At 45.8% G+C, this 22,500-nt stretch overlaps 1 protein-coding gene across 3 annotated transcripts in view; it reads right to left on the bottom strand.

Moving 5' to 3' along the window:
- The window catches only part of cept1a (choline/ethanolamine phosphotransferase 1a), a 14,553-nt gene extending 9,457 nt beyond the window's left edge, over window positions 1–5,096 (bottom strand). For 2 of the 3 annotated variants that reach the window (XR_014535812.1, XR_014535813.1), the window contains exons 1-4: window positions 4,886–5,096; window positions 3,050–3,305; window positions 825–972; window positions 432–573 (exon numbers count right to left, since the gene is read on the bottom strand). Coding sequence is in view for 1 of the 3 variants with exons in the window: in XM_083554838.1 (XP_083410964.1) it covers window positions 432–573; window positions 825–972; window positions 3,050–3,298 (539 nt within the window). In the remaining 2 variants the exon portion in view is untranslated. Of the gene's footprint in view, window positions 1–431; window positions 574–824; window positions 973–3,049; window positions 3,324–4,885 lie in introns of those variants that run through there. The other variant, XM_083554838.1, reaches the window with a different exon arrangement.
- Window positions 5,097–22,500: the final 17,404 nt, after the last annotated feature.

Genomic DNA, 22,500 nt, shown 5'->3' with positions numbered 1-22,500 from the left:
TGGTGATAAAGATATTGGAGGTGATGGTGGAGATGATTAGGTGGTGTTGGTGATGATGATGGTTATGGTAATGAAGATAGTGGAGGTGATGGTGGAGATGATTAGGTGGTGTTGGTGATGATGATGGTTATGGTAATGAAGATAGTGGAGGTGATGGTGGAGATGATTAGGTGGTGTTGGTGATGAAGATAGTGGAGGTGTTGGTTGAGATGATTAGGTGGTGTTGGTGATAAAGATAGTGGAGGTGATGGTGGAGATGATGAGGTGGTGTTGGTGATGATGATGGTTATGGTAGTACTGGTGTTGCTAATGGAGATGATATAGGTGATGATGTTGGTTATTGTTGGCAGTGGAGATGATGGTGGAAGTAATGTTGAAGATGGTGAGGATTGTAGAGATGGTGTAGTTGGAGGTGATGTTGGTGGACTCACATTCCAAAGCGCAGTGTTCCTGAGACATAGGTCTGCCAATGAGCACAGTAGAACATGAACACACCCACAAAACAGCAGAAGAACATCCAGTCAGGATTCGTCCCCATCTGAACTGCTATACATGTTCCTAGAATCACAAACACTACACACACACACACACACACACACACACACACACACACACACACACACACACACACACACACACACAAGTTACACGGTATAAAGGTTTTATTTACATGCCTGGGCTGCTGTTACAAGTCAGAATCAAATTCATAAACATGGGGGTGAGGGTGTGTGACCAACACACACACACACAGATACACAAACACAGACAGACACACACACACACACACACACACACACACACACACACACAGGATGATGTCTCACCAGTGGAGAGTGAGTCACAGCCATGGTCGAAGAGTTCTCCGAGTGGAGTGCTGCTATTGGTCCGTCTCGCCTGTTTACCGTCAATAGCGTCCAGTGATTGGTAGATAAACAACCCAAAAGCACAGGCCAGGTACACCCACCTCGGAGCCTGCACACACACACGCACACACACACACACACACACACACACACACACACACGCTCAACACTAAGCAGTACTACAGTAATAGGTGAGGGGGTGTGTGTGTGTGTGTGTGTGTGTGTGTGTGTGTGTGTGTGTGTGTGTGTGTGTGTAGCTGCTCTGTAGCAGTATGACAGTAATAGGTGAGGGTGTGTGTGTGTGTGTGTGTGTGTGTGTGTGTGTGTGTGTGTAGCTGCTCTGTAGCAGTATGACAGTAATAGATGAGTGTGTGTGTGTGTGTGTGTGTGTGTGTGTGTGTGTGTGTGTGTGTGTGTAGCTGCTCTGTAGCAGTATGACAGTAATAGGTGAGGGTGTGTGTGTGTGTGTGTGTGTGTGTGTGTGTGTGTGTGTGTAGCTGCTCTGTAGCAGTAGGACAGTAATAGGTGAGGTGTGTGTGTGTGTGTGTGTGTGTGTGTGTGTGTGTACCTGCTCTGTAGCAGTAGGACAGTAATAGGTGAGGGTGTGTGTGTGTGTGTGTGTGTGTAGCTGCTCTGTAGCAGTAGGACAGTAATAGATGAGTGTGTGTGTGTGTGTGTGTGTGTGTGTGTGTGTGTGTGTGTAGCTGCTCTGTAGCAGTAGGACAGTAATAGATGAGTGTGTGTGTGTGTGTGTGTGTAGCTGCTCTGTAGCAGTAGGACAGTAATAGGTGTGTGTGTGTGTGTGTGTGTGTGTGGGTGTGTGTGTGTGTGTGTGTGTGTGTATGTGTGTGTAGCTGCTCTATAGCAGTAGGACAGTAATAGGTGTGTGTGTGTGTGTGTGTAGCTGCTCTGTAGCAGTAGGACAGTAATAGGTGAGGGTGTGTGTGTGTGTGTGTGTGTGTGTGTGTGTGTGTGTACCTGCTCTGTAGCAGTAGGACAGTAATAGATGAGGGTGTGTGTGAGGGTGTGTGTGTGTGTGTGTGTGTGTGTGTGTGTGTGTGTGTGTGTGTGTGTGTACCTGCTCTGTAGCAGTATGACAGTAATAGGTGTGTGTGTGTGTGTGTGTGTGTGTGTGTGTGTGTACCTGCTCTGTAGCAGTAGGACAGTAATAGATGAGTGTGTGTGTGTGTGTGTGTGTGTGTGTGTGTGTGTGTGTGTGTGTGTGTGTGTGTGTAGCTGCTCTGTAGCAGTAGGTCAGTAATAGGTGAGTGTGTGTGTGTGTGTGTGTGTGTGTGTGTCTGTGTGTGTAGCTGCTCTGTAGCAGTAGGACAGTAATAGGTGAGGGTGTGTGTGTGTGTGTGTGTGTGTGTGTGTGTGTGTGTGTGTGTGTGTGTGTACCTGCTCTGTAGCAGTATGACAGTAATAGGTGTGTGTGTGTGTGTGTGTGTGTGTGTGTGTAGCTGCTCTGTAGCAGTAGGACAGTATTAGATGAGTGTGTGTGTGTGTGTGTGTGTGTGTGTGTGTGTGTGTGTGTGTGTGTGTAGCTGCGCTGTAGCAGTAGGACAGTAATAGGTGAGGGTGTGTGTGTGTGTGTGTGTGTGTGTGTGTGTGTGTGTGTGTGTGTGTGTGTACCTGCTCTGTAGCAGTAGGACAGTAATAGGTGAGGGTGTGTGTGTGTGTGTGTGTGTGTGTGTGTGTGTGTGTACCTGCTCTGTAGCAGTATGACAGTAATAGGTGTGTGTGTGTGTGTGTGTGTGTGTGTGTGTGTGTGTGTGTGTGTGTGTGTGTGTGTGTAGCTGCTCTGTAGCAGTAGGACAGTAATAGATGAGTGTGTGTGTGTGTGTGTGTGTGTGTGTGTGTAGCTGCTCTGTAGCAGTAGGACAGTAATAGGTGAGGGTGTGTGTGTGTGTGTGTGTGTGTGTGTGTGTGTGTGTGTGTGTGTGTAGCTGCTCTGTAGCAGTAGGACAGTAATAGGTGAGGGTGTGTGTGTGTGTGTGTGTGTGTGTGTGTGTGTGTGTAGCTGCTCTGTAGCAGTAGGACAGTAATAGGTGAGGGTGTGTGTGTGTGTGTGTGTGTGTGTGTGTGTGTGTGTGTGTGTAGCTGCTCTGTAGCAGTAGGACAGTAATAGGTGAGGGTGTGTGTGTGTGTGTGTGTGTGTGTGTGTGTGTGTGTGTGTGTGTGTGTACCTGCTCTGTAGCAGTAGGACAGTAATAGGTGAGGATGAGGGTGGTGGTGATGTTGAGGACCAGGCCGATGATGGTGATGAGGTTTGGAGCAACCCACAGAGGAACTCTTTCCACCAGCCAGCACCAGAACGGCTGCATGAGTGGTTCCAGGAGAGATTTTCCCTCACTGCTGTACCGGTGCTCCTCCAACCGCTTTAGCTGCTGCCGTGACAACCGTAACCCTGACAACACCATCCTCAAAACCTGCATCCACAACCTGAACACACACACACCACAGAGTGACCAACAGAAACCAGAAACCTGCTAGGGTATACAATATTATCAACATCTTCATTGTCTACTTCAGCATCATCATCATCATTTCCTTCACCATAATGCCAAGTCAAGTCAAATCTAATTGTATTTATATAGCGCCTTACAGCAACCAAAAGGAGCACAAGACACTTTCCAGTAAAAAAAATAAAAATAAATAAAAAATAGACAGTAGACAATAAAAAATATAAGAGCACAATATATATGTAAAAAAGCAGTTGAAACAGGACTACGTGTTAAAAGCTTGTATAAATAAACAAGTTTTCAACTTTCAAAAGTTTTTAATGCCCATCATCAACATATCTCCACCATCAACATCATCTTCATCTCCTTCACCATTATCTCCACCATCAACATCATCATCATCTCCACCATCATCATCAACATATCTCCACCATCAACATCATCTTCATCTCCTTCACCATTATCTCCACCATCAACATCATCATCATCATCATCTCCACCATCATCATCAACATATCTCCACCATCAACATCATCTTTATCATCATCATCTCCTTCACCATTATCTCCACCATCAACATCATCATCATCATCTCCACCATCATCATCAACATATCTTCACCATCAACATCATCTTCATCATCATCATCTCCACCATCATCATCAACATATCTACACTATCAACATCTTCATCATCATCTCCTTCACCATTATCTCCACCATCAACATCATCGTCATTATCATCTTCATCTCCACCATCATCATCATTTCCTTCACCATAATGCCTATCATCAACATATCTCCACCATCAACATCATCATCTCCTACACCATTATCTCCACCATCAAAATCTTCATCATCATCTCCACCATCATCATTAACATATCTCCACCATCATCATCATCATCATCTCCACCATCAACATCATCTTCATCAACATCTCCTTCACCATTATCTCCACCATCAAAATCTTCATCATCATCTCCACCCTCATCATTAACATATCTTCACCATCATCATCATCATCTCCTTCACCATTATCTCCATCATCAACATATCTACACCATCAACATCATCATCTCCACCACCATCATCATCAACATATCTACACCATCATCATCTCCACCATCATTTCCTTCACCATCATGCCCATCATCAACATATCTACATCATCAACATATTTACACCACCAACATCTCCATCATCATCTTCACCACCATCATAATAATATCGCGGTATATCACCACGTATCGCTATATTCTAGTCACGTGATGAAGCCCCGCCCACAGGAAAGAGCTCAGTGTGGAATTAAAACTGAATTAAAAACAGAAATCAGATATAAACAACAAATAATTATTAATTCATTAATAAATTATTTTATAACAAATAAATCACAAATAAACACTTTAACTTATTACTTTACCCTCAGAATATTTCAGAGTGCGTTAGTGACAATAAAGTTCATATAAAAAGTGTTGTTTATTCTGATTGATCTATAAATAAATAAATAATGTGAGAGTTAGCATTAGCACGGTTAGCTAGTCGGTTGTCGGTACATTACCGTGTGCTAAAGGTTTTTGTGTCCCGCTGTCCCTCTCCTGTCCCCGTACACAGTAAATCAGATCCCCGCTGATCATTAACTCGAGTTTTAAATCACATTCAATCCGATTATTTGCTTTTGATCTATTTTAGGGATAAAACCGCTCCATGCCCATGACACACAGCGGTACGAGCCCACCGGAAGTAAACTCCTCCCTACCGGAAGTGCGCGTCTCAAGTCCAGCCGAGGCTCAGAATTTTAAACAATTAAAAATTTGATTATTATTACTCTAAAAGTATTTATTAAACATGTAATGAATGTGGTTTTGTATAATATTATGATGCTTTTTTTAATCGTTCATTTAACCAGAATTAGCCATTACATTTACATGAAATAGAATTACAAAATAACGTATTAATTATAAGTATTTATATTTATTATACCGGTTTATGGATGTGGTGAGGGAAGACATGCAGGAGGTTGGTCTGCAGAGACAGATGTAGAGACAGGGGGGAATGGAGACGGATGATCCGCTGTAGCGCCCCCTAATGGGAGAAGCCGAAAGAAGAAGAAGAAAAAGAAGAAGAAGAAAAAGAAGAAGAAGAAAAAGAAGAAGAAGAAAAAGAAGAAGAAGAAAAAGAAGAAGAAAAAGAAGAAGAAGAAGCTTTATTATACCGACGAAGTTAAGAAGATTTCACAAAAAATTAAGTAAAAAGCTTTACAGAGTTACAACCTGTAGTTATAAAGTGTAAATGAAGATGCACATTGGTCACAGCACTTATAGGAATTTACACATGTGAGAAAAATAATACAGATTTACTTCCGGTTCAGTAGAGCAAGTACCGGTTCAATGAGCGTGCGTGTGTGTGTTTTGAAGAAAATGAACAACAAAATATAATAAAATATTAATCTCATCATAATAAACAAATAAATGAGAATCAGAGTCTTCTTCTTCTGCTTCTTTCGGATGCTACCATTAGGGGGCGCCACAGCGGATCCTCCGTCTCCATACCCCCCTGTCCTCTACATCTGCCTCTTTCACACCAACTACCTGCATGTCTTCCTTCACCACATCCATAAACCTCCTCCTTGGTCTTCCACTTTTCCTCCATCCCAACGAACATCTCAACATCTTCAGCTCTGCTACCTCCAGCTCCACCTCCTGTCTTTTACTCAATGACACTGTCTCTAATCCATACAACATCTCAGGTCTCACCACAGACCTATAAACTTTCCCTTTCACTCTCACAGATACTCTTCTATCACAAATCACTCCTGCTAATCACTCCACCTCTCCAGGCTCTTCTCCACCTGCTCCCTACTCTCACCACAAATCACAATATCATCCACAAACATCATAGTCCACGGAGACTCCTGTCTGACCTCGTTCTTCAACCTGTCCATCACCACTGCAAACAGGAAAGGGCTCAGAGCCGATCCTTGATGCAGTTCCACCCCCACCTTGAACCAGTTTGTCGTTCCTACTACAATTTAATTCAATTCAATTCATTTTTATTTGTTAATAATGAACATCGTCTCAGAGCAGCTTTACACAGATAATGTGGAGATAAAAATGAATATGTTCTTTATAAGTGTAAGTTTGTCCCTGATGAACAAGCCGGTGGCAAATGTGGTGAAGGAAAAACTCCCTGAGATGCAGAAGGAAGAAACCTTGAGAGGAACCAGACTCAAGAGGGAACCTTATCCTCATCTGGGTTCCACCGAATGTCCATTTATTACAGATAAACGATGTTGAGGTGCAGTGATGAAGATCAGAGCAAACTGTAGTCCTGAGTCAGTGTAGCAGACTGTTGACATTAACTACAGTCCAAATCCATCCTCAAAGCTCCCGTTCTTACTCCGGAATTTCATGGAACCACCCAAGGCGTTGATAAGAAACCGTCCCAAGCTGCACAGAGTCGCCTCCAGTCGAAGAGAACACTATCCAGAGGCAGACCTGGACGAACTGGGAAGATCCACGGAGGGGAGAGGGGCAGGAACAGTAGTCACTGGAACCTCAGGAGCATGTTTAACTCGACCGAGAGAGAGAGAGAGAGAGAGAGAGAGAGAGAGAGAGAGAGAGAGAGAGAGAAGAGAAGGATATGGATTTTTATGTCTCCTGATTGTTGTATGAAAGTTAATGTCACTGTGCAGTTTGGACTCTGGTAAGATTCACTCTGGCAGCAGAACTAAAAGGGAGAAGCAGAAGGTAACACAGACATGAGGATCTCTGGGATAAGAGACGACCCACCACACCACCGTCAACAAACCTGAGTGAACGTGTGAGAGTGAGGAGACGACAGCATCCAAATATCCCAGTTCACCAAACACTCCATATCCATGATCCCTCCAGATCTGCTCCTTTACCTCACAAACACCTACTAACTAAAGACTCCACTAAATAAATGTGTTCAGCCTCGACTTGAACACTGAGACTGTGTCTGAGTCCCGAACACTGATTGGAAGGTTGTTCCATAACTGTGGGGTTTATAAGAGAAACATCTGCCCCCTGCTGGAGTCTTCATTATTTGAGGTACCAACAAATAGCCTGCACCTTTTGATCAAAGTAGGCGTGGAGAATCATCCTGGTACAGAAGTTCACTCAGATACTGCGGCGTGAGAGCGTTAAGTGCTTTATACGTCAGTAGTAGTATTTTATAATCAGTGTGAGATGTAATTGGGAGCAGTGTAGATGATTAAAACAGGGCTGATGGGATCATATTTTCTAGATCTAGTGAGGACTCTTGCTGCTGCATTCTGAACTAACTGAAGCTTATTTCTGCACTTACTCCAACACCCAGACAGTAAAGCGTTACAGTAGTCTAATCTAGATGTTACAAAAGCATCAACTAGTTTTTCTGCCTCCTGTAATGACATCATATTCATATTCATCATATTTTTTTAATTTTTAGCAACATTTCTAAGGTGAAAGAAGGAGATCCGGGTGATATTATTTATCTGATCCTCAAAGGAAAGACTCTGGTCAATAATCACACTAAGGTTTTTGACTGCTGTTACACTGTCCTCATACATGTCCTGCACCACCCTCACATTCTTCTCTGACACACCAGACTTCCTCATACAATACCACAACTCCTCTCTCGGCACCCTGTCGTACGCTTTCTCTAAATCCACAAACACACAATGCAGCTCCTTCTGACCTTCTCTATACTTCTCTATCAACATTCTCAAAGCAAATAATGCGTCTGTGGTGCTCTTCCTCGGCATGAAACCATACTGTTGCTCACAGATGGTCACCTCTTCTCTCAGCCTGGCTTCCACTACCCTTTCCCATAACTTCATGGTGTGACTGATCAACTTCATTCCCCTGTAGTTACTGCAGGTCTGCACATCTCCCTTATTCTTGAAAATCGGTACCAGCACACTCCTTCTCCATTCCTCAGGCATCTTCTCACCTTCCAAAATCCTGTTAAACAATATTGTTAAAAACTCCACTGCATATCTCCTAAACATCCCCATGCTACCATCTGTATGTCATCTGGTCCAACCGACTTTCCACTCTTCATCCTCTTAATCGCTGCTCTCACTTCTTCCTTACTGATCCTATCTACATCCTGCTTCACCAACTCCACACCATCTTTTTCCTCATTTATCAGCTGATCAAAATCCTCCCTCCATCTTCTCAACACACTCTCCTCACTAGTCAACACATTTCCATCTCCATCCTTTATTGCTCTAACTTGCAGCACATCCTTCCCAGCTCGGTTCCTCTGCCTGGACAATCAATACAAATCCTTTTCTCCTTCCTTAGTGCACAACTTCTCCTACAGCTCCTCATATGCCTTTTCCTTGTCTTTCACCACATCCCTCTTCACCTGCTCCTTGTTCTCCTGCCTACTTTTCTCATCACTCTTTAGATCCCAGATCTGTTTCTCCAACCTCTTTCTCCTTCTGCTCTCCTGCACTTCCTCATTCCACCACCACGTCTCTTTGTCTTCCTTTCTATTCCCAGATGTTAAAACTACCTTTTTATTTGTCTCTCTCATCACTCCTGCAGTAGTTCCCCAATCATCCAGCACCTCTTCACCACCACTGAGCCCCTGTCTGACCTCTTCCCTGAACCTCACACTACACTCTTCCTCCTTCAGTTTCCACCATCTTATTCTTCTTTCAGTCCTCACTCTCCTCCTCTTCTTCTTCACCTCCAAAACCATCCTACAGACCACCATCCGATGCTGTCTAGCTACACTGTCCCCTGCCAACACCTTAAAGTCTCCAATCTCCTTCAGGTTGCATCTCCTACATAGAACATATTCCACCTGTGTGCACCTTCCTCCACTCTTATACATCACCCTGTGATCCTTCTTCTTAAAATACGTGTTCACCACTGCCATTTCCATCCTTTTAGCAAAATCCACCACCATCTGCCCTTCCACATTCCTCTCCTTAAAGCCATACCTACCATCACCTCCTCATCACCTCTGTTCCCTTCACCTACATGTCCATTAAAGTCTGCCCCAATCACCAATCTTTCATTTCTAGGTACACCTTCTACCACTTCATCTAACTCACTCCAGAATTCTTCCTTCTCCTCCATCTCACAGCCAACTTGTGGAGCATAAGCACTGATGACATTTATCATCACCCCTTCAACTTCCACCTTTACGATCATCACCCTATCAGAAACTCTCTTCACCTCCACTACACTCTTACTGTACTTTTCCTTCAGAATCCCCCCTACACCATTTCTCTTTCCATCCACACCATGATAGAACAGTTTAAACACCTCCAATGTTCCTCCCTTTCCACTTGGTCTCCTGAACACACAACATATCTACCTTTCTCCTCCCCATCATATCAGCTATCTCTCTCCCTTTACCAGTCATTTTTCTTCGATTGGAGGCGACTCTGTGCAGCTGGGGTTTTTTCTCATTAATGCCCTGGAGATCCATGAAATAACGGAGTAAGAAGGGGAGCTTTGAGGATGAATTTGGACTGTAGTTAATATCAACAGTCTGCTACACTGACTCAGGACTACAGTTTGTATCTGATCTTCATCACTGCACCTCAACATTGTTTAACTGTAATAAATGGACATTCGGTGGCACCCAGATGAGGATGAGGTTCCCTCTTGAGTCTGGTTCCTCTCAAGGTTTCTTCCTTCTGCATCTCAGGGTTTTCCTTCACCACAGTCGCCACCGACTTGTTTATCAGGGACAAACTTACACTTATACAGAACATATTTATTTTTATCTCCTCATTATCTGTGTAAAGCTGCTCTGAAACAATGTTCATTGTTGAAATCGCAAAACAAATAAACATGAACTGAATTGAATTGAATATTACCAACATTTAAAGTACCAACCTGAACCTCCTCCACTTCTCCTTTCCCTGCTGTCTCTGTAGACGTCTTCCTTCTCTCCTTCTCCTCCTTCGGCCAACAGTAGCCCAATTGGAGGTCGTTGGTAACCCGGGCCTCTACTGATCCGGTATAAAATTTAGGTTTGTGATCCGCATATTTGATGTGGCACATGTTTTTTATGGTGGGTGCCCTTCATAACACAACCCTCCACATTTATCCGGACTTGAGGCCGACTAAGAGTGACCTGACTTGTGTAACCCTAATGGGTGTGAGAATCAGAGTGAAATCCTGGAAATGAACAGTGTAGAAAATACAAAACACCACCAGATGGCACTAGAGCTTTATTATTGTATACACACACACACACACACACACACACACACACACACACACACACACACAGACACTAGATGTGTCCTTATTTCAGATAGTAAGTAAGAGAGTAATTCTGTCTCTGAATATATATATGACTGATGTGTTTTATAATCTTTAAGAGACCATTTCACCTGGTCACATCCAGATTCTGCCTACTCAAATAACCCCACATACTCAAAAACTAGCTCTGTGCTAAAGTTCACATCTCTGTAAAGTTTACAAGCCTGTAAAGTTCACATCTATGTAAAGTAATTTTTTGTAAACTTCATATCTCTGTAAAGTTCATATCTATGTAAAGTTCATATCTTTGTAGAGTTCTTTTTTGGTAAAGTTTATATGCCTGTAAAGTTCATATTTCTGTAAAGTTTATCACTGTAAAGTTCACATCTTTGTAAAGCTCACACCTCTTTAAAGTTTGTATCTTTATAAATTTCATATTAGTAAAATTCACACTATCAACATTAAATTTGTAAAGATAATATTTCTTTAAAGTTCATACCTTTGAAAAATCTCTCATGTAGACACAGCAGAGGGAAAACAAGTGTTTTACAGAATCCAAATGCTTTAAAGTTTAGTGGAGATCGAACAGAGCCAGTCTGATGAGGTCATGATGATCCACTGTGAAATAAAGAGCATGTTTATTTTGTGTATTTCAGCATTTAAGACAAAATTACTAACAAAATAAATAGTGTGAATATTTACCCTGGAGCTGATTGAGGTATGAGGTGATTGAGGTATGAGGTGATTAAGCACTGAGGTGATTAAGGACTGAGGTGATTGAGGTATGAGGTGATTGACGTACGAGGTGATTGAGGTATGAGGTGATTGAGGTATGAGGTGATTAAGGACTAAGGTAATTGAGGTATGAGGTGATTGAGGTATGAGGTGATTAAGGACTGAGGTGATCGAGGTATGAGGTGATTAAGGACTGAGGTAATTGAGGTATGAGGTGATTAAGGACTGAGGTGATTGAGGTATGAGGTGATTGAGGTATGAGGTGATTAAGGACTGAGGTGATTGAGGTATGAGGTGATTAAGGACTAAGGTAATTGAGGTATGAGGTGATTGAGGTAAGAGGTGATTGAGGTATGAGGTAATTGAGGTATGAGGTGATTAAGGACTGAGGTGATCGAGGTATGAGGTGATTAAGGACTGAGGTGATTGAGGTATGAGGTGATTAAGGACTGAGGTGATTGAGGTATGAGGTGATTGAGGTATGAGGTGATTAAGGACTGAGGTGATTAAGGACTGAGGTGATTGAGGTATGAGGTGATTAATCAAGTTTCAAGTTTCAAGTTTATTTCTATAGAGTTTTTTTTACAATGGACATTGTCTCACAGCAGCTTAACAGATCTTAAGTATTGGGGTAAATGGTGTGTTTATCCCTGATGATGAAGCCTGGGGGTGATTGTGGCAAAGAAAAACTCCCATATATGTTATGAGGAAGAATCATTGAGAGGAACCAGACTCAAAAGGGAAGCATCCTCATCTCATTTGAGTGACATCAAGAGTGTGATTATAATCATAAGAACAATACATGTATTGTTGAGGTCTGAGGTGATTGAAAACTGAGGTGATTGAAGACTGAGGTGATTGAGGTATTAGGTCTAAAGCTCCTTTCACGCCACACAGTCTTAGAGATTTTTAAATAGTTGATAATATAATACTGAACAACATGCACCCCAAACACCCCAACACACACACACACACACACACACACACACACACACACACATTACCCTTTGTGATCACTTTATTCTGTCAGCGTTGTGTCTCTCCGCCCTTGAATAGATATTTCTTGTCTTTGAACATCAACGCTGTTTCCATACAAATTTAACACACTGTGTGTGTGTGTGTGTGTGTGTGTGTGTGTGTGTGTGTGTGTGTGTGTGTGTCTCTGTGTGTATGTGTGTGTGTGTGTGTGTGTGTGTGTGTGTAAAAGCAGCATGAATCCAGTTCTTTTCATCTTCCAAACTGCTGGTTAACCTTTGATGTTTGATCTGAGCTTCAACATTACTGACAGAAAAGAAAAAGAAACTCAGGAAAAGAATTTAGCAAATTTTAATCCTCAACTTTTTAAAGCTGAATCATCATCAGCACCATCCTCATCATCATCATCATCATCATCATCATCATCATCATTCTTTTGTAAAGTTAGTTGTAAATGATAATAGCTTTGTCAATTATTACCACACACACACACACACACACACACACACACACACACACACACACACACACACACACGTCTTTCACTCTGTTTTTACACTCATCGTAAGATGACTTGTAAAAAAAAAAAAATCAATTATGTTTTATTGATCTTCATCTGTATTCTGGACTCGGATTTATGAGCTCAGTAGTTCCTTCAAGGACATATTCAAGGTCACACAACTGTGGTGCCTTCAATGAGTTTTTACCCACAATCCTCCACACAGTTCTTCACTGTGAGCTCTGAATGTGAAACCTTGAACATGTACACGACTTTATAAAACATTCAGAGAACACAAAGATCCGCTGCACCAATCAGAATCAATCATATACAATTATTATCTTAAAAAATCAGCACAAAACATTTTCACTAAAATATTAGAATAATGAATTATTAACAAAGGAAGATAAACATTATACATAAAAGGAACAAAATAACTAAATAATTTTAACTGATAATAATTAAAATAATGTTTATTTTAATTAATAATAATTAACTTCATGTTTCACTTTGAAATCTAAAAAACAATTATATAAATGTTTTGAATAATATTAAAAATAACCCCCACATTCTCCAGGTTTATGTACACACACACACACACACACACACACACACACACACACACACACACACTAGAAGTGTAAGCTACAGTGAGGAAAATAAGTATTTGAACACCCTGCTATTTTGCAAGTTCTCCCACTTAGAAATCATAGAGGGGTCTGAAATTGTCATCGTAGGTGCATGTCCACTGTGAGAGACATAAAAATCCAGAAATCACAATATATTATTTTGTAACTATTTATTTGTATGATACAGCTGCAAATAAGTATTTGAACACCTGAGAAAGTCAATGTTAATATTTGGTACAGGAGCCTTTGTTTGCAATTACAGAGGTCAAACGTTTCCTGTAGTTTTTCACCAGGTTTGCACACACTGCAGGAGGGATTTTGGCCCACTCCTCCACACAGATCTTCTCTAGATCAGTCAGGTTTCTGGCCTGTCGCTGAGAAACATGGAGTTTGATTTTCCTCCAAAGATTCTCTATTGGGTTTAGGTCTGGAGACTGGCTAGGCCACGCTAGAACCTTGATATGCTTCTTACAGAGCCACTCCTTGGTTATCCTGGCTGTGTGCTTCGGGTCATTGTCATGTTGGAAGACCCAGCCTCGACTCATCTTCAATGCTCTAACTGAGGGAAGGAGGTTGTTCCCCAAAATCTCGCAGTACATGGCCCCGGTCATCCTCTCCTTAATACAGTGCAGTTGCCCTGTCCCATGTGCAGAAAAACACCCCAAAGCATGATGCTACCACCCCCATGCTTCACAGTAGCATCGTTCTTCTTCCTCCAAACACGTTTAGTGGAATTATGACCCAAAAGTTCTATTTTGGTCTCATCTGACAACATGACTTTCTCCCATGACTCCTCTGGATCATCCAAATGGTCATTGGCAAACTTAAGACGTGCCTGGACATGTGCTGGTTTAAGCAGGGGAACCTTCCGTGCCATGCATGATTTCAAACCATGACGTCTTAGTGTATTACCAACAGTAACCTTGGAAACGGTGGTCCCAGCTCTTTTCAGGTCATTGACCAGCTCCTCCCGTGTAGTTCTGGGCTGATTTCTTACCTTCCTTAGGATCATTGAGACCCCACGAGGTGAGATCTTGCATGGAGCCCCAGTCCGAGGGAGATTGACAGTCATGTTTAGCTTCTTCCATTTTCTAATGATTGCTCCAACAATTGACCTTTTTTCACCAAGCTGCTTGGCAATTTCCCCGTAGCCCTTTCCAGCCTTGTGGAGGTGTACAATTTTGTCTCTAGTGTCTTTGGACAGCTCTTTGGTCTTGGCCATGTTAGTAGTTGGATTCTTACTGATTGTATGGGGTGGGCAGGTGTCTTTATGCAGCTAATGACCTCAAACAGGTGCATCTAATTTAGGATAATAAATGTAGTGGAGGTGGACATTTTAAAGGCAGACTAACAGGTCTTTGAGGGTCAGAATTCTAGCTGATAGACAGGTGTTCAAATACTTATTTGCAGCTGTACCATAAAAAATGAATAGTTTAAAAATCATATATTGTGATTTCTGGATTAATTTTTTTTTAATTATGTCTCTCACAGTGGACATGCACCTACGATGACAATTTCAGACACCTCCATGATTTCTAAGTGGGAGAACTTGCAAAATAGCAGGGTGTTCAAATACTTATTTTCCTCACTGTAGTTTGCTCTTTGACGGAGAAGATTTTAGCATTAGAGGAGCGCATCCAGAGTCTAGAGAGAAGTAGTGAGTGCAAGAGCAGTCCAGGTTCTGCAGGAGGAAAGTCTGGATGCCCCAGGTGGAGTTAGCGTTCCCCTGACTCCGGCATTAGAGCCCTCGCAGCTGGGCGAGTGGGTGACGACCATTCCTCTCTGCTTCACGTGTCCAACAGGTTTGCTCTTCTCACTGAAGCTGACCCGCTGAGAAACCTGTAAGAGCTCTGGTTATAGGAGACTCTATTCTGAGGCACGTGAAATTAGCGAGATCTTAAGAGGCACCAGCAGCACAGGTCATGTGTAAACCAAGAGCCAGGGCGCCGGACATGGCAGATTCTTAGGAAAGCACAGGTTTTCTAAGATAGTTTTTCACACAGGAGCTAATGATATACACCTTCGACAGTCAGGGGTTACTAAGAGTAATATTATAGAGGTGTGTAAATTAGCGAAGGCAATGTCTGATGCAGTAACATGCTCTAGCCCCGTCCCAATGCGACATGACGATGTAGCCTACTGCAGGTTATGGTCACTAAACTGCTGGATGTCCGAGTGGTGCTCCAAAAACAATGTGGGTCCTCCTGGTATAGTTACATACACCAGCCCCGTCTAAATGGCAGAGGGGGTGGAGTCACAGCTATTTATAATAATAATCTGAGCGTCTCACACAAAAAAAAACTAAACACAAATGTAAAACATTTGAAGTTCTTTACACCAACATAAAATATTCAGTGTCCAAAAGCAGGTCCAGTCAGTCAATTCTATTAATTATTATTTATAGACCCCCAGAGGCCCGACTCTGATTTTCTCATAGAATTTGCAGATTTCATCACAAATTTAGCTCCTTCTTTACACAAAGCATTAATTGTTGGTGACTTTAATATTGATTTTGATAATCAGGAAGACTCCTTAAGAGCAGCAGTTGCGTCCATTCTAGATTCAGTAAAATTAATCAGAATGTTATAGGACCCACTCATAGTGGTGACACAGTCTTGATTTGTTATTAACATTTGGATAAAAAAAATAAAACATTTAGTCACAATTCCACAGTCTGAAGTTATTTCAGATCATTATCTCATCTTTTTTAAAATCTGCCTCAGTCACTGCCTTAGTACCTCACCACGTTACCGTGTTAAGCAGTTTTTCTTGTCAGCTACAGCAGTGCGTTTTTTCAATAATCTTCAGGAAATTACGATATTAATTAGGTGTCCATCTGACCCTGCAGAGCTGGACTGGGCCACTGAATATCTAGAATCAACGTTCCGTTACACTCTAGATGATGGAGCTCCACTTAAGACCAAAATGATCAGGGAGAATAAATCAGCACAGTGGTATAATGATCATACGCTCACCTTAAAACAGACCACTCGAAAATGAACGTAAATGAAGTCAAACCAAATAAACAGTATTTCAAATAGCATGAAAGGAGAATCTTCCCGTGGGCTCACCACCTGCAGGAGGGACCGTAAGGGACGGTGCTGTGAGGATTGGGCAGCAGTCGAAGGCGGGAGCCTGCTTAGACTGCTGCCCCCGCGACCCGAATTACGGATAAGCGGGAGAAAATGAATGAACGAATGAAAGGAGAATTTCCTTGTCAGGAATTCCCCTGCCACGCCCTCTTCGGCGGCTGTCAGACTTCGGCGTTCCCCAAAGCACCTCGCTCCTTCTCCCGTGCGTGCCCCACCTGCACAGAGCTGCTCGCAATCGGGCTTCATGGGGAACACCTGACTCCCATCTACTCGCTCACCACACCGCCAATATAAACCCCTCATTCACCCACACTCAGCGTCCGTTATTGTATGTCCGTGCGTGTTCATGTTGGTTCATGTCGGTGTGCTCGTACGTCCAGTTATCCCGCTACGTACGTTCCGTTTCGGACTCCTCGCACACTCCACCGCTGCGCTTCTCTTCCGAAGCTCCCCTCGGATTATATTCACGGACTATCACGAGTGCTGTAAGTGCTTTTGTGTTGGCTCTGCTTGTTGTTGAATAAAGTTTCTGTTTGCCGTTACTTCGGCTTCCGCCTCCGTGCCTCGCCTAACAGAAAAATGGACCCCTGAAAAGGAATATACGGACAAAAAAAAAAAGGCAAGAAAAAGAAAAAAGGACAAAAGGAAAAAGGGGGACATGATCGGATTAACGCCGTGGTCCCAGTGCGAACCGAACCTCGGAGGTCGGGTTCGCTCAGCCGCGATCAAGCGGCAGCCAAGCTCCGCCCCCGGGAAAACATGGAAGCTCGCAGCCGGTTCTCGGGCACGCTCGGCAGCGCCACACCCCCTCAATGACATCACGGGACTCCCGGCTTGCTTCTCCGGCAACAGAGCTGAATGGAGGGAATTTTTACAGAGCATGGGTCGATACGTGGAGTTGAATCCAGCCAGTTATCCCACAGAAGAAGCGAAAATCGCGCTCCACATGTCTCTGCTGACTGAGGAATCTCTCTCCCTTGCCAGAGAGCTGTGGAGCACGACTGAAGGCAAGGTCAGCTCATGCGCCAGGTTCCTCCAGCTTCTCACCAGGGGACTCGGGATAATCACGGCTGATCTCCATCTCCTCTCCCCCGCTTCCGAGAACGCCGATCCGCATCACAGTTTCCAGGAGGTCACCGCGCTGCTCCAGGCCCTCCAGGACAGCTCCGCTCCGCCGAAGGTCCTCCAAGGGATCTCCGCCGTGCTCCAGGATATCCAGGCGGGCTCCGTTTCGTTTCAGGACCTCCAGGAGCTCTCCATCCTGCTCCAGAACCTTCTGGTTGGTTCAGCTTCGCTCCAGGTCTCCAAGGAGAGCTCGGCTCCACTCCAGGTCTCAAGGGAGAGCTCGGCTCCGCTCCAGGTCTCCAAGGAGAGCTCGGCTCCGCTCCAGGTCTCCAAGGAGAGCTCGGCTCCGCTCCAGGTCTCCAAGGAGAGCTCGGCTCCATCCCAGGACCTCCGTGAGAGCTCGGCTCCGTCCCAGGACCTCCGTGAGAGCTCGGCTCCGTCCCTGGACCTCCGTGAGAGCTCCTCTCTGTCCCTAAGCGACCCTGTGAGCTCCTTTCTGTCCCTGATCGACCCTGTGAGCTCCGCTCGGTCCCGCTCCAGAGAGTCCCCAAGAGCTCGGTCCCGCTCCAGAGAGTCCCCGAGAGCTCGGTCCCGCTCCAGAGAGTCCCAGAGAGCTCGGTCCCACTCCAGGTGTCCAGGGAGAGCTCGGTCCCGCTCCAGGTCTCCAGGGAGCGCTCGGCTCCGCTCCAGGTCTCCAAGGAGAGCTCGGCTCCGCTCCAGCTCTCCAAGGAGAGCTCGGCTCCTTCCCAGGACCTCCGTGAGAGCTCGGTCCCGCTCCAGAGAGTCCCCGAGAGCTCGGTCCTGCACCAGAGAGTCCCCGAGAGCTCGGTCCCGCTCCAGAGAGTTCCCGAGAGCTCCGTTCCGCTCCAGAGAGTCCCAGAGAGCTCCATTCCGCTCCAGAGTCCTGAAAGGAGCGCGGCTTCATCTCATGACCTCCAGGCGAGCTCCCCTCCACTCCAGGATCTCCAGGCGAGCTCCTCTCCGCTCCAGGGTCTCCAGACGAGCTCCTCTCCGCTCCAGGGTCTCCAGGCGAGCTGCCCTCCGCTCCAGGCTCTCCAGGCGAGCTCCTCTCCGCTCCAGGGTCTCCAGGCGAGCTTCCCTCCGCTCCAGGGTCTCCAGGCGAGCTCCCCTCCACTCCACGGTTTTCAGGCGGCTTCCTCTCTGCTCCGGGTCCCCGAGGAAGGCTCGGCTTCACTCCCAATTCCCAAAGGAGAGCTCGGTCCCGTCCCAGGACTTCCGGGAAAGTTCCGCTCCGCTCCAGCGTCCCAAGGAGAGCCCGGTTCCGCGCCAGCGCGTCCCCGAGAACACCTCTTCACCCAAGGGGATCCCGGAGCACTCAACTCACCTCCGAGACTGCGAAAGGGAGGTCGTCCCATTGCCCCCGGGCTCCACCGAAGGCGACAGCTTGCCCCACAGTCTCCCGGAACACGACGCCACTTCTCAGAGCGCCGCTTTACCCAAGGGATCCTCAGAGCTCTCAACTCGGCTCCTAAACTGTGAAAGGGACGTCAAACCGCCGGCCCTTGCTTCATCCGAAGGCGATGGCTCGCCCCACAGTCTCCCAAGAGGTGACAGCTTGCCCCACCAGCACTCATAAGGCGAAGCTACGTCACAGACCTCCTCCTCGCCCAAGGAGTCCCCAGAGCACTCACCTCAGCTCTGGGACTGCGAAAGGGAAGTCGAAGGCGACGGCTCGCCCCACAGTCTCCCAAAAGGTGAGGGCTCGCCCCACGAGCACTCAGGAGACGAGGTCACATCACCGAGCTCCTCCCACGGCGACCTCTTGCTCCCGAGCTCCTCCCACAGCGACGTCCCGCTTTTGAGCTCCTCCCTCGGGGACTGCTTGCCTCAGGACCCCTTTCACGCCGATATCCTGCCTCCAAGCTCCCTGGACAATAACAGGTCACTCCTGAGCTCCCTGGAGGGTGACGTTGCACCGATGAACCCTGCCGAGGTCATCACTCAGCCTCAGGTCACCGCCAGGGACGTCACACCTTTCCAGGTCTCCAGGGTGACCGCCTCTTAGCTCCAGACCACCGCAGAGGAAGTCGCTTAGCTGCCAGTCTCCGCTGAGGGTGTGGCTCCGTTCCCGGTCTCCGCCTTGGGCTTTGCTCCACTTCAGGTCTCCGAGGAGGGCATCTCTTGGGCACTGCTCTCCGCCGTGGACGGTACTCGGCCTTTAGACTCCACGAGGGGCGCTGCTAGGTCCCGATCCTTCACCGGAAGCGTCGCTCCGCACCAGGTCACCGCTGAGGGCAACACTCCACCTCTGGTCTCCGCTGAGGGCATCGCTCCGCTCCAGGTCCCCGCCCTGGACGTCATCCCATTCCGGGTCTCCGTGGTGGCCGTATCCAAGCTCCAGGCCTCCGCCGAGGACTCCGCCCAGCCTCGGGTCATCGCCAGGACCGTCTCTCAGTTCCAGGCCTCCATGATGGGCATCTCTCTGCATCCTGCCTCTGCTGGGCACGTCGCGCCACCTCAGATCCTGGCTGGTGGCGTCAGTCCACTCCTGGTCTCCATGGGGCCGTCTCTCCGCCTCCTGTCTCCGCCGAGGGCGTCGCTCCGCTCCTGGTCTCCATGGGGACCGTCGCTCCGCCTGCAGCCTCCGCAGAGGGCGTTGTTCTGCTCCAAGGCTCCGTGGAGGACGTCGCGCTGCCTCCGGTCTTCACTGAGGGCGTCGCTCTGCTCTGGGTCTCCGTGGTGGACGCCTCTCTGCCTCTAGTCTGCGCCAAGGACTTACTATGCGCCCTGTTCCTGGCCTCCGCGTGGGGCTGTGCTCCGTTCCGGGACCCCGCTGGGGTAGTTGTCCCGTTCTGGCTCTCCGCGGGGGTGGTCGCTTCGCCTCAGGCCCTTCCCTGCTGTTCCTGGCTCCATGGCGGTTCCCGCCGGGTCCCCTTCGACCCTGGGCGGTCAGAGGGGCCCTCCTCCGAGTGCCCTGGCCCGCTGGGCGTGCGGTGGGTTTGGGGCGTCAGGGGCCGCCCCTTTGGGGGGGGGGGGTGTCAGGAACTCCCCTGCCACGCCCCCTTCGGCGGCTGTCAGATTACGGCATTCCCCAAAGCACCTCGCTCCTTCTTCCGTGCGTGCCCCGCCCGCACAGAGCTGCTCGCAATCGGGCTTCATGGGGAACACCTGACTCCCATCTACTCGCTCACCACACCGCCAATATAAACCCCTCATTCACCCACACTCAGCGTCCGTTATTGTATGTTCGTGTTGGTTCATGTCGGTGTGCTCGTACGTCCAGTTATCCCGCTACGTGCGTTCCGTTTTGGACTCCTCGCACACTCCACCGCTGCGCTTTTCTTTTCCGAAGCTCCCCTCGGATTATATTCACGGACTATCAGAATCCTAGATTTTTATTCTGTACTGCAGCAAAATGAACAGGAAATAAAAGCACTGCACTCACATGCACACCATCAATAGGTAGTAATGATTTCATCAACTTTTTTAATAATAAAGTTGAAAACATCAGGCAAGAAATCCAGATGATTAAAATAAATCCAGACTATTTTATAAATAACCCTGTAGACAGCAGTGTCATTATAACAGACAATTAATTACAAAGTTTTACTTCCAATCAAGAGAACGACCTAATTTCATTTATTTCCTCATCAAAATCATCAACCTGCATTCTCGATCCCTCGCCTACAAGTTTCCTCAAACAGATCATTCCAGAGGGAATTTAACTTTTAAAAGAATAAACTCTTCCATTAGCACTGGTCCTTCAAACTGCAGTTATCAACCCCCTAATTAAGAAACCTGACCTTCACCCTGTCAGCTGTCCAACTACAGTCCAATATCAAACCTCCTCTTTATCTCCAAGATTCTAAAAAAAAGGTTGTAGCACAGCAGTTCTGCTCACATCTACTTATGAATAACATTTTTGAAATGTATCAGTCAGGATTTCGGCCTCATCATAGCACAGAGACGGCGCTAGTTAAGGTGCTAAATGACTGTTATTGGAAATAAGCACTTTCCAAGTTTGTAGAATTCAAGGCTTATATTTATATTAAGTTTGTAATCTTGTGTACCAGTGTTGATTTATTCATTACTAGAGACTCAAAGCAATTTTTTGTACGTCGCTCTCTATAAGGGCGTCTGCTAAATGCCGCAAATGTAAATGTAATGTAAATGTTATTGGCCTCTGATCAGGGTTTTGTCTCTTTACTTGTTTTGCTCGACCTCAGTGCAGCTTCTCACACCATTGATCATAATCTCCTGCTTGCGAGACTTGAGAACGTTGTTGGAATAAAGGGAACAGCTCTCTCCTGGCTCAGGTCTTATTTGACTGATCGCTATCAGATTGTTGATGTAAATGGTGAGTTCTCCACACTCTCTGAGGTAAAGTTTGGTGTTCCGCAAGGATCTGTCTTAGGCCCACTGCTTTTCTCTTTATATATGCTGCCTCTTGGTGAAATTATTCATAAACATGGGATTCGCTTCCATTGCTATGCTGATGACACACAGCTGTATATTTCAGCAAAGCCAGATGAGAGAGATCAGCTTAACAATGTTGAGGACATTAGACAGTGGATGCTGGATAACTTTCTTCTGCTCAACTTAGATAAGACGGAAATACTTTTACTAGGACCACATGCAGCTACAAGCAAACTTTCAGATTCTGTAGCATCTCTGGATGGTGTTTCTGTTTCAGTGTGTACAGCAGTCATAGACCTCGGTGTGATTGATGACCCGAGTCTTTCATTTGAGGATCACATAAATAATATCACCAGGATGAGAGACCTTCTTTCTCCTTAGAAATATTGCTAAAATTAGAAATATGATGTAGTTACAGGATGCAGAAAAACTAGTAGATGCTTTTGTAACATCTAGATTAGACTACTGTAACGCTTTACTGTCTGGGTGTTGGAGTAAGTGCAGAAATAAGCTTCAGTTAGTTCAGAATGCAGCAGCAAGAGTCCTCACTAGATCTAGAAAATATG

The sequence above is a fragment of the Silurus aristotelis genome (genome assembly GCF_946808225.1).
Source record: "Silurus aristotelis genome assembly, chromosome: 11".
NCBI lineage: Eukaryota > Metazoa > Chordata > Actinopteri > Siluriformes > Siluridae > Silurus > Silurus aristotelis.
Note: the sequence above shows the minus strand (reverse complement) of the source record. Positions and strands in the feature narration are given on the sequence as shown.